Source organism: Alexandromys fortis, unplaced genomic scaffold, assembly GCF_014885135.2.
Source record: "Alexandromys fortis isolate MF-2015 unplaced genomic scaffold, M_Fortis_MF-2015_v1.1 scaffold_122, whole genome shotgun sequence".
Lineage (NCBI taxonomy): Eukaryota > Metazoa > Chordata > Mammalia > Rodentia > Cricetidae > Alexandromys > Alexandromys fortis.
Genome location: NW_026068004.1, coordinates 1,044,006 through 1,055,866, shown reverse-complemented (window position 1 = coordinate 1,055,866; position 11,861 = coordinate 1,044,006). Strand labels below are relative to the sequence as shown.

Here is an 11,861-nt window from a genome sequence, read left to right as displayed (position 1 = left end):
TTATTTATTTATTTATTATGTATACAGTATTCTGTTTGCATGTGAGCCACCATGTGGTTTCTGGGAATTGAACTCAGGACCTTTGGAAGAGCAGGCAATGCTCTTAACCACTGAGCCGTCTCTCCAGCCCCAGCAGTGGGCACCTTTAAGAAATATTTATTTAGGAGCTCAGTGGTTAAGAGCATTTGTTGCTTTCTCGGAGGACCCAGGTTTGTTTTCCAGCACCCACATGGTCGCTGACAGTCATCCATAACTTTAATTCAAGGGGCTCTGATGCCTTCATCTGATCTCTGGGTGTACCTGGCACTCATCTGCAGGCAAAACGCCCAAACACACAAAATGAATTAATCTAGAAAATTATTTATTTTATTTCATGTTTATATATGTGTGTCTGAATGTATAAACATATTATGCCACATGTGTGCAGGAGTCTGTGGAGGTCAGAGGAAGTGTCAGATGCATATAGATAGTTGTGAGCACAACGTGGGTGCTGGGAACCAAACCTGGATCTTCTGGAAGAGCAGCCGGTCCTCTTGACTGCTGAATTAGCTCTACGGCCTCTCCCTCTCCTCCCCTTTTTTCTGAGACAAAGTCCCTATGTAGGCCTAGCTGAGCTGGGACTCCTTATGCAGGCCCGGCCGACCTGACCTCGTGGGTACTGAGATCACAGTGCGAATTGCCCACATGCAGCTCAGCAGTGTTATGTTCCTACCACTGTTATTACTATTTTCTGGGGTGCGTGCACCTCCTGATGGATTCAGTAGCTCTGGGAGGAGCAATGTGATACAGCTGTGGGCCCCAGGGAACTGACTCTGCTGTCATCTGGAATGCAAGCTTTGGTGTCCCCTTTGCTTTATCTGTAAATAGGAACCACAGCTTAGGATAGGAGTGTCTCCCAAAATAGCCCGAGTAGGAGGGACTCTGACGACTGGACGTGGGAGGAATTATGATAGTCTTTGAATGGAAGTAATACGAACACACTATTGTGCACACCACCCAAGCTCTGGGAATACGAACACACTATTGTGCACACCACCCAAGCTCTGGGAATACGAACACACTATTGTGCACACCACCCAAGCTCTGGGAATATGAACATTCTATTGTGCACACCACCCCAGCTCTGGGAATACGAACATACTATTGTGCACACCACCCAAGCTCTGGTTCCTCCAAGCCTGAACCACAGCCGGGCCCATGGAGTCCAAGGAAGGAGTGTTGAATGCACAGTGAGCCATGGAGAGTCCTGGGGATGCAGAACTCCCTACCTTATTTGCCCTCGCTTGGGAGGGCCAGTGGGCTTTGCTTCCAGAAGGAAAACTTTTAGTGATGGGGGTTTGTGAAGGCAATTTTTGTTTTTTAAATCTTTTGCCTGTTTATTTCAAGTTGTGTGCTCATAGATGGAGCTAAAAGAAAACAGCCACAGCCACAAACCTATAATACTGAAAGACCAGTTCTTAATTTCTGTAGCTAAAAAAGCATCCTTTCAGGCCATGACCGCAGAGAGATCTCTGCAGGCTCTGGACCAAGGCATAATGATGGCTTGCAGTGTGATGAAGGAGGTTGTTAATCTGTGTGGCTCTCAGAACCCCAATCCCTGGCCTCATCAATTACCCAGGTTGCCTAGCAACGCCACCAAAAGCCTCCCGCTAGGCCCAGCTGGGCGGCAAGTGGGTACACCCAGCACAGACTGCTTGGCTCCCTGGCCACATGAAGGCTGGCCTCAGCCCCGGGAGGGACTCGCCTGGTACTGACGAATGGGTGGGACCAGCTGCATGAGAAAACCAATTCAGCTATTTGAAACCTACTCGTGTGGCTGCAGTTAAGGAACGACATGAGCAGATGACCAAGGTTTCTTCCACCAATGAAGAGTTGTTCAAAGGACGTTAGCCCAGCAACTTCCCTGAGCTAGGTAACAAAGAGAAGGTGAGCTTGGCTTGATCCATCCCGTTCTGAGAGAGAGAGGCAAGTCCTGTTCTCGCGGGGGCACTTATGTCTACTTGGTGTTCCTGTGGTAGCAATGGTGGTGTTGCTAATTTTCAACCCTGACCCAGGGTGACGACCAGAAGATCAGCTTCCATTTAGAAATCCCAAAGTTGGGTCTGCGTCTGTCTGGGCAGCCAGAGGAGGGAGATAAGAAACATGGGTGCTGGGAATAGAACCATCTCTTAGGCCCTTTGGCAGCTGTTACAACATTGCAGCAGGGTAGCTCTAGAGATCACGACTGATCACGACCCTGATGTTGAACAGTGGTGGTCTGTGTGTGTGGAATCAACACGTGATAAAAAGACTGGGCAATGTGGTGTGGGTTCAGTCTCTCCTTTCCTTTCCTGTTCTTCTCCCTTCTTTTTCTTTATTCTTCTCCTTCCTTTTTATATTTTTTTTTTTTAAGGGAGAGAGGGCTTATTTTGGCTTACAGTTTAAGAAAGGATACAATCTCTCACGGCTGGGAAGATATGGCCACAGGATTATGAGGCAACTGGTTAATTCCTCAGTCAAAGTAGAGAGTGGACAGGAAGTGGGGCCAGATTATAATACCTCAGGTCTTACCCCAACCCAGGCATGGTGGTTTACTTTCAACCCTTCAGAGGCAAAGGCAGACAGTTCTCTGTGCATTCAAAGCCAGCCTGGTCTACATAGCAAGTTTCAGGCCAGTCAGAATTAGATAGTTAAACATTGTTGTTGGTTTTTGTTGTTGTTGTTTGTTTTGTTTAAGCAAATGCAGTTAGCTGCCCAAATTTAGGCCACACCTCAACCCTAGCTTCCTAGAACCTGGGGAATGGAAGCGTCAGGCATGCTTGGTTTCTGTGATAGGAGGTGGTCCCTGCTGCTCATTGAGGAGAGGTTTGGAATTCCCCAAGAAAGTGGACAATTGACCAGTGTTATCAAAAGAATTTACTGGAAGTCCTAGGCTTTCAAAGATTGAACACATATGGTTTGGTATTTTATTGGCTATTGCCTACAGCCTGAGCTGTGTGGGTTAATGTGAGGTGAAAGGCCAGCTCCGCCTGATAAACCTTTATGTAGTATGTATTTTCTGTGATCTCAGTGATTACATCCTTTGTTTCTTGTTTGGGGAGTAGAGAAGACTCACAGTGGCTGGGGACGTAGCTCACATGGTAGAGTGTTTAGGTAGCATACAGAGTCCCCGAGTTTGATTGCCGGTATCTCATGTCTTTAATTGCAGCCCTTGGGAAGTGGAGTACTGTTGAGCATTAGTACTGCTGAGCATTAGCACTGTTGAGCATTAGTACTGTTGAGTATTAGTACTGCCAAGCATTGGTACTGTTGAGCATTAGCACTGTGGAGCATTAGTACTGCCAAGCATTAGCGCTGTTGAGCATTAATACTGTGGAACATTAGTACTGTTGAGTATTAGTACTGTTGAGCATTAGCACTGTGGAGCATTAGTACTATGGAACATTAGTACTGTTGAGCATTAATACTGTTGAGCATTAGTACTGTTGAGCATTAGTACTGTTGAGCATTAGTGCTGTGAGGCATTAGTACTGTGGAACATTAGTGCTGTTGAGCATTAGTGCTGTTGAGTATTAGTGCTGTTGAGTATTAGTACTGTTGAGGATTAGTGCTGTGGAGCATTAGCACTGTACTTGATTCTTCAGGTTTGGCAACAGGTACCTTCTATTTAAGGAATCGAACTGATTTTTTTAAAAAAATTCTTATATATTTTATTCTACGTGTATGGGTGTTTTGCCTATGCATATATTTGTCCATCACTTGTGTGCAGTGCTGCCCACAGAAGATACAAGAAGCCTTGGGATCCCTGGAACTAGACTTGCGGATGCTGTGAGCCTTCATGTGGGTATTGCTGGGACTCAAACCTAGATCCTTTGGAAGAGCAGCTAATGCTCTTAACCACTCAGCCATCTCTCTCCAGTCCTGATTTATTTATTTTTAATGTAGGCAGCTGCTTTGGCAGCAGAGTCCTATCTTTTCCAGTGCATGGACCAGGTGAGATCCCAAAGGAAGAAAGTGCTTTCCATATTTTAATTCTTTTTTAAATGTTGTTTTGCCTTTGAAATAGTCTCCTAGGACATATCCCAGGCATGGAAGTCGCAGTTCTCCCGCCTCAGCCTCCTAAGTGCTGGACACATCTGACTGAGGTTTCCTTTTTCTTTCTGCCTCTATCTCTCATTAATTAATTAGTTTTTGCAAGGGAGAGGGCCGCTTGTTCATCCCGGCCACCCAGCTAGCTTAGCCTCGAAATAACCACACAGAAACTGTGCTCATTAAATTACTGCTTGGCTAACATCTTATTGGCTAACTCTTACACCTTGATTTAGCCCATTTCTATTAATCTATTTATTGCTACATGGCAGTGGCTTACCAGCTAAAATTCTCAGCATGTGTCTCTGGTGGATCCATGGTGTCTCTCTCCGACTCTGCCTTCTTCCTCCCAGCATTCAGTTCTGTTTTTCCCACTTACCTGAGTTCTGCCCTATCAAAAGGCCAAGACAGTTTCTTTATTCATTAACCAATGAAAACAACACATAAACAGAAGGAACTCCTACACCATTTCCCCTTTTCTGTTTAAACAAAAAGGAAGGCTTTAACTTTAACTTAGTAAAATTACATAACAAAACAGGTATCGAGCAAAAACTACATTTACAATATTTATATCTACTTTATCTTTTATCATAACTAAGGAAAACTATATCTATAAATTCTTCAACTCTATCAAAGACTCCAGAAAGATATAATATTACCTAAGTAAAACAGGAAGTGTATTGTAAGCAACTTCCAAAATTCTAGAATTGACAGAGACATCTTGCTGCCTGGACAGGTCACCCAAAGTTCTTCTGTACCATTGGGATATCCATCTTCAGCCTACAGGCCCATAGTATCCAGCAGACTTTTCCATGAAGCAGGAAACTTCAAAGACAGTTCAGCCACGTTCTTCTGTGTCCTGCAGAATGTCTTGCAGACTCTTTGTTAAAGCAGGAACCCCGAAGGACCATCTCACCTTTAGACAAGTTTAGCAGTCCTCTCTCTGTGGGTACCGCATGTCCAGTGAAGCAGTCCAGGCAAGAGCAGTGTCTTGCCCAAATAGCTTACAAGCTCCATAAGGAGCCCCTTCGATGTCCATCTTCCTCTTGAAGTAGCTGGTGCTGCCAGAAAAAGATGCGTTTCATTGTCATGAAAAGTCCTAAGTTATTAAAACATTTAAATGCCATATTCTGAAGGTCTCTGAAAGATTTGAAGAATACATATCTAACTTAAATATATCTCTATACATCTGAAAAATCTAACTAACATGACTACAAGCATGACTATTATAGATTATCTATTAACCTATATTTTTAATTATATATTACATTTTTAAATGAACTATATAATCACAATACCTTAATCAAGAGCAGAAATATACATATAACAAGATTGACCTTAAATTTGTATTAATAAACCAAGATCCATACCAATGCAAACTATTCATACCTATATCATATCCCCCTTTAAATGTAAATAAACATTTATAGACAATATTTGGGAATATGGGCACAGTTCTGTCTATACTGCTTCCTGCTGACTGGGGGCGTTGTTAATCAGGCCTTTCATGATGTATCCTGTCTGCTAGGTTCGTCTCAGTCAGCAGTTGGGTGGAGTAATTTTTTGAGGGTGTTCATGGCAACCTTTCAGGGGGGCGTGGTCTATCATCCCCTAGTGGTCTAGGAGCAGTCCACAGGTTCTCATCTTCTGTGAAAACAAAAGAAGAACCTCTTTTCCATTTCAACAAAGAGTAGGCAGCAAAAACTGGCAGCACATTAGAAGGTGTTATCTTGCTGACATGAGAGAAAATGCCAGGAGCCCTCATGGTCTTTGCTTAACGAGTCACGGAGCCGTCAGAGGAGTAAATACCCACTCGAGTGACAAGGTAATGAAGTGAGCGAACAGGCAGCTGGGTAGCTGTGGGTGCTTTCGTATCTCAGAGAGGCTATCGAGGCTGGGATTATTTTCACCTGCTTTGCCTTGAGGCCGTGTTGCCTTTCCTTAGGCCTCTGAAAATGTCTTGTTGTTTATCTAAAGGGTGCTTCCAGCCAGCTGCGGTGACACACACCTGTAATCCCTGCACCTGGGAGGCAGAGGCAAGAGGATCAGGAGTTCAAGACCAACTTTGGCTATATAGCAAGTTAATGGCAACAAGAGATCCTGGGCTATATGATACTTTGTCTTTTTTTTTTTTCTTTTTTCTTTCAATTGGTTTTTCAAGACAGGTTTTCTCTGTAGCTTTGGAGCTTGTACTGGAACTAGCTCTTGTAGACCAGGCTAACCTCGAACTCACAGAGACCCACCTACCCCTGCCTCCCAGGGACTGGGATTAAAGGAATGCAAAACTACCACCCAGTTTAGGCTGGCTTTTTTAATTCACTCAGGACCTCCTGCCTAGGAGCAGTAGTGGGGGGGGGGAGGCTTACCCATGTCAATCATCAATAAAAATAATGCCCCAGGTTTGCCCGTAGTCTAACCTGATGTCAGCATTTTCTCATTTGAAGTCCCCCTTCCCCTCTAGCTCGTGTCAAGATGACAGAAAATCTAAGCAGAACACAAGTCATCCTTATTTTTCTGGTTCCTTTTATAAATGTAAAGTCGCATTGTCAACAATGTGGAATTTTATTCCCTCATATGATGATCATATATGGTAATTAAGCTTATAATGGTGCTGCTTCCTAGGAGGGTAATAATTCCTAATTAAACTTACTTGTTTGTTTGCAGCGCTGGGGATCCACCCCACAACATGTTTATGTGGGTGAGCCCTTGACGAGCTACGTTCCCAGCCCTGACCTTATTTGAACGCTTTCATGTTTATGAGTGGAAGCTGCTGGTCTCAGCGACTACGTATAGGAATCTAATGTCCGGCCCTGGGTCACGTGCGGGTGAGAAGGCAGAAGGTGCCGGGGTGGGAAACAGACTCTATTGTCGGAAAAGTTGCCGTCCAAAAGAAAAATGAAAGGTTTTGCTCCTTCCTGAACTCACTGAGAATAACACATTGTACCATGGAGTCAGGCCTGAGGCGATTCATCTGGAAATAAGTTGGGTTTGATTTGATTCCCAATAAGTTGCTTGTGAAAACAGACTCATTCAACCTTTCCACCCACCCATCCATCTACCCATTCATCCACCCATCCATCCATCATCCATCCATCCGCCCATCCATCCATTCACCCATCCATCCATCCATCCACCCTCCCACCCACCCAACCATCCACCCACCCACCCACCACCCACCCATCCATCCACCCTCCCGTCCATCCATCCATCCTCCCATCCATCCATCCATCCACCCACCCACCCATCCATCCACCCTCCCATTCATGCATCAATGCATGCATGCATCCATCCATCATCCACCTTCCCACCCACCCACCCACCCACCCACCACCCATCCACCCACCACCCACCCATCCATCCACCCTCCCACCCACCCACCACCCACCCATCCATCCACCCTCCCACCCACCCACCACCCACCCATCCATCCACCCTCCCACCCACCCATCCATCCATCCACCCACCCACCCACCACCCACCCATCCATCCACCCTCCCATCCATGCATGCATGCATCCATCCATCATCCACCCTCCCACCCATCCATCTATCCATCCTTCCATCCACACACCTACATACTCACTCATCCATTACCAATAATAATGAATGATTATGAAATGTTTCCTGTGTGCCAGATATTGCCCAACTGTCACTTATATGTTAGCTAAAATCATGCTCCCAGTTGCTGCCATGATCTCTACTTCAGACTGGAAATCTGAGGGGCACCTAGTATTTCCATGACTAAGGATGGAGGTTATATGCATCAAATAACTAAAGACAGGCGCACAAACAACAGCTCATCCTGGAAGCTTGGCCACAATAGGTACAGGTGAAAACAACTTATTAGCTATCAACAGATGTGTGGATACCCAAGCTGTGAGGTACCACCTGTACACTACAATATATTCATCCACATAAGAACTGTAGCTGGTTGTGGTGGCCCATGCAGGTAGGACTTGCAGAAGGAGGCAGAGGCAGGAGGATCATGAGTTCGAGCCAGCTTGGGCTACACATTAAAAAGAGAATAAAAAAAAAAAGAAAAAAGGGAAAGAACTGTAGTTCATGCTACAACATAGATAACTCTTGAAAACACTGTGAGAGAAGCCAGAAAGAAAACACAGGACACATTTCCTGAGCTTTCTAGACACTGCCAGGTCCCAGGAGCAGATTAGAGGCTACGGGAGAAAAGGGAGAGACCCCAAGAGGGCAGAGACTGCTCAATGCGCGGGTGAGCCTTCTGTGGAGGGCGAGGAAAACTTTTTGGAACCAGATGGTGATAATGATTACACAACTTTGTAAGTGCACTCAATATCACCAGACTGTTTAAATGGTTAAAATAGTTCCATGTCACTAAAACCATTTTTTAAAACATTCATTTATTTTGTGGGTGGAGTGGGGTCAGTCTCTCCTCTACTCTTGGTTCTCGGGCTCAACGCTGAGCCATCCTACCAGCCCAAGGTTCCTAGTGTTTACCGTAGTTTAAAAAAAGTAATTTGGGGTTCAATGTATATGACTTTCTTTCTTTTCTTTTCTTTTTTTTTTAAAGATTTATTTATTAATTATGTATACAGCATTCTACTTGCATGTGTCCCTGCAGGCCAGAAAAGGGCACCAGATCTCATTACAGATGGCTGTGAGCCATCATGTGGTTGCTGGGAATTGAACTCAGAACCTCTGGAAGAAGAGTCAGTGCTCTTAATCTCTGAGTCATATCTCCAGCCCCTGTATATGACTTTCTTGAGGTACCCTTACAGTCGGTATGTGGACGAGTTCAGCGTTTCTTTTGTTGAGATGGAGTCTGGCTGTGTTGCCCAAGCTGGCTGTGGTCACACCCCTGGGATCAGGTGCTCTTCCTACCTCAGCCTGCCAAGTGCTGGAACTACAGAACTACGGGCCATGTTGCCACACTCAGCTAGGACTGTAGTTTTAAGATCGGTCTCGTGTATCTCAGGGTAACAGCCGATTGGCTACACAGCAGAGGAAGGCTTTGAACTTCTGATCCTCTGACTGCTACCCTCCAAGTGCTGACAGAGCAACCACACCTAGTTTATGTGGTGCTGGGGATCAAACCAGAGCCTTGCACATGCTACACACAAGTACTCCACCAACTGAGGGACATCCTTAGTCCCCCAAACTGTCTGGATCCGTGGGTATGCTTTTTTATTTAAAAGAACGTATTCAATTTTTTATCTACTTTATTATTTATTTGTTTAGATAAGAAGTCTTGTAGCCCAGACTTACTTTTTGGTGTTTGTTTTTCGAGACAGGGTTTTCTTGTGCAGCCCTGGCTGTGCTGGAACTCTCTCTGCTGACCAGGTTGGCCTCAAACTCACAGAGATCTGCCTGCCTCTTCCTCCCAAGTGCTGGGATTAAAGGTGTGCGCCACTACTTCCCTTCAACCTGCGCTTGCTCTGAACTCACTATATTGCTAAGGGTGTTCTTACCCTCTTGCTTCTGCTTCTCAAGCTGTGTATTGTAAATTACACGTGAGAATTATTTTCTGTGTGTTGTGTGGTAGTCAGAAGATGGCTTTCAGGACTCAGTTCTCTCCTTCCTGTAGGGGTCCGCGGGGTCGCACACGTCATCCAGCTTGGCAGCAGATCCCTTTCCCCACTGAGTTTCCTCACAGGCCCATGGCTTTTTATTGTTATTTTGCTTTTATAAAGAGAAGAGCACACAGAGTTTACTACATGCCTAAGGTCTATGAGCATCAGACTCCCTGTTTTAAAAATTCCTTTTGTTTACTGTGTGGGTGTGGACCACAGTGAGCATGTGGAAGTCAGAGGGCAAACTGCAGGATTTGGTTCTGTTCTTTACAGCACAGTGTGGATCCCAGGGATCAAACTCAGGCTGCCAGGTTTGGTAGCAGTGCCTTTACCTACTAGGTTGTTACACACACACACACACACACACACACACACACACACACACACACACACACAACAGTGTCTTACCTGCCCCATGTTTAAAAACATTTACAAAACAGAACAGTATGGTAAAAACACCATTTGTGACCACTTAGGTTTGGACCACTTGGATGGTCTTTAGCTGCCTCCTAGCTCCATGCGCAGGAAGGACCAGGAAGACAAATAGTTTCCCAAAGAGCCCAGGAAAGAGCCTCATCTCGTTTCCCCCTACATTCATGTCTGCTCCAGGTGGAGGGAGGACCAGGCCGATGGCTGCTGCTGACGATGTAGAGATGGAGACTGTGAATCTGAATACCGAGAGCGCGGGGAAGGAAGAGCTGGAGGAGGAGAAGCTGAGGGAGGACGGCGAAGGCAAAGACTTCCCCAGGAGCAGAAAGGTCCACAGGATTGTCTCGAAGTGGATGCTTCCAGAGCCAGTCCGAAGAACATACCTGGAGCGAGCCAACTGCCTCCCGCCGCCACTCTTCATCATCTCCGTCAGCCTGGCCGAGGTAAACACCGCCGCGCAAGGGGCCCTCACACCCGGTCAGACCGGAAGCTGCAGACAGAGTGGGGACAAAGCCGACCTTAGAGGAGAAAGCATGCGGGAAGAGGGCATAGAGGGACGAGGGCAGCACGCACGGCCTCTGTCCCCTCACTGCTCCCAGAGCCGAACTGCTCAGTCATTGCCAACCCAGGCGCTGGTTTCATCCATGATGGAAATTTAATGCTTGACATTGGCTGATTTCACTAACGGCATTTCATTTTAGCTGCTAGGGTCTTTAGATACCAGGGAACTTTGGGCATGCAAATTACCCCCCCCCCCCCCCCCCCCCCGCACCTCCTCAAACAGGGTTCCTCTGTGTAGCTCTGTAAACTAGGCTGGCCTCGAACTCACAGAGATTCACCTGCCTCTGCCTACTGAGTGCTGGGATTAAAGGTATGCACCACCTCCCCTCCCCACTTTTTTTTTTTTGAGATGGGATCTAATGTAGCTCAGGCTGGCCATAAACACACTATAATCCTTTTGTAACAACCACCCGGGTGTTGGGATGACAGGCATGCACCACCATATTTAGCTTGCAAATTGACTTTATCTCACGAAACAAAACAGACTGGCCGGTCAGGTCGGCCTGGGTGTATATTTAGAGCAGTCTCCAGCTGCCTGAACTTCAGAGGAAAATGTGGCACCTGCTGTGGGTGGACTGTGGGCTGATGGGCTGTGTTCTCGGTCTATGACCTGCTTGGCTTCCCTGGTTTCCAGAAAGAGGACAAAGCTCAGAGAGGTGGGGATGAGTCACCCCGGGTGTGTCTTAGTGCCTGGGAAGGGCCAGCCCCTCCTGTCCTCAGTAAATCCAAGGTTTTCCTCCTTGGCAGCAGTCTTAGGAATGAGTTGGTAGAAATGACTGCCCGGAGGGGCATGACTTCAGGGGCCTTAAGATGTCCCTCCTGTGATCCTCTTAATTCCCACTAATGCCCCAGCTTGGGTGTCCAGGGACTGTAGTAGTCAGGGCTCCCAGCAGAACAGAACCAATAGGGTGTGAGGAAGGGAACTGGAAGGTGAGGGGGTTTCAGCTCTCCAAACTCCAGGGCAAGCTGGAGACCCATTAAAGGTTTTTGTACTGAGTCCAAGGCCACTTGCTAGTATAATTCTTTATCTCAAGAAATAGTCTTTTTGGGGGCTGGAGAGATGGCTCAGCGGTTAAGAGCATTGCCTGTTCTTCCAAAGGTCCTGAGTTCAATTCCCAGCAACCACATGGTGGCTCACAATCATCTGTAATGAGGTCTGGTGCCCTCTTCTGGCCTTCAGGCATACACACCAACAGAATATTGTATCCATAATAAATAAATAAATAAATAAATAAATAAATAAATAAATAAATATAAA

At 46.1% G+C, this 11,861-nt stretch overlaps 1 protein-coding gene across 4 annotated transcripts in view; it reads left to right on the top strand.

The window, feature by feature from the left end:
• Window positions 1-11,861, top strand: part of Rhbdl2 (rhomboid like 2) — a 44,043-nt gene that overhangs the window by 9,999 nt on the left and 22,183 nt on the right. For 3 of the 4 annotated variants that reach the window (XM_050161440.1, XM_050161441.1, XM_050161438.1), the window contains exons 2-3: window positions 6,733-6,893; window positions 10,223-10,485. In XM_050161440.1, the coding sequence (XP_050017397.1) occupies window positions 6,869-6,893; window positions 10,223-10,485 (288 nt within the window). In that variant the 5' untranslated portion in view covers window positions 6,733-6,868. The remainder of the gene's footprint in view (window positions 1-6,732; window positions 6,894-10,222; window positions 10,486-11,861) is intronic. The other variant, XM_050161439.1, reaches the window with a different exon arrangement.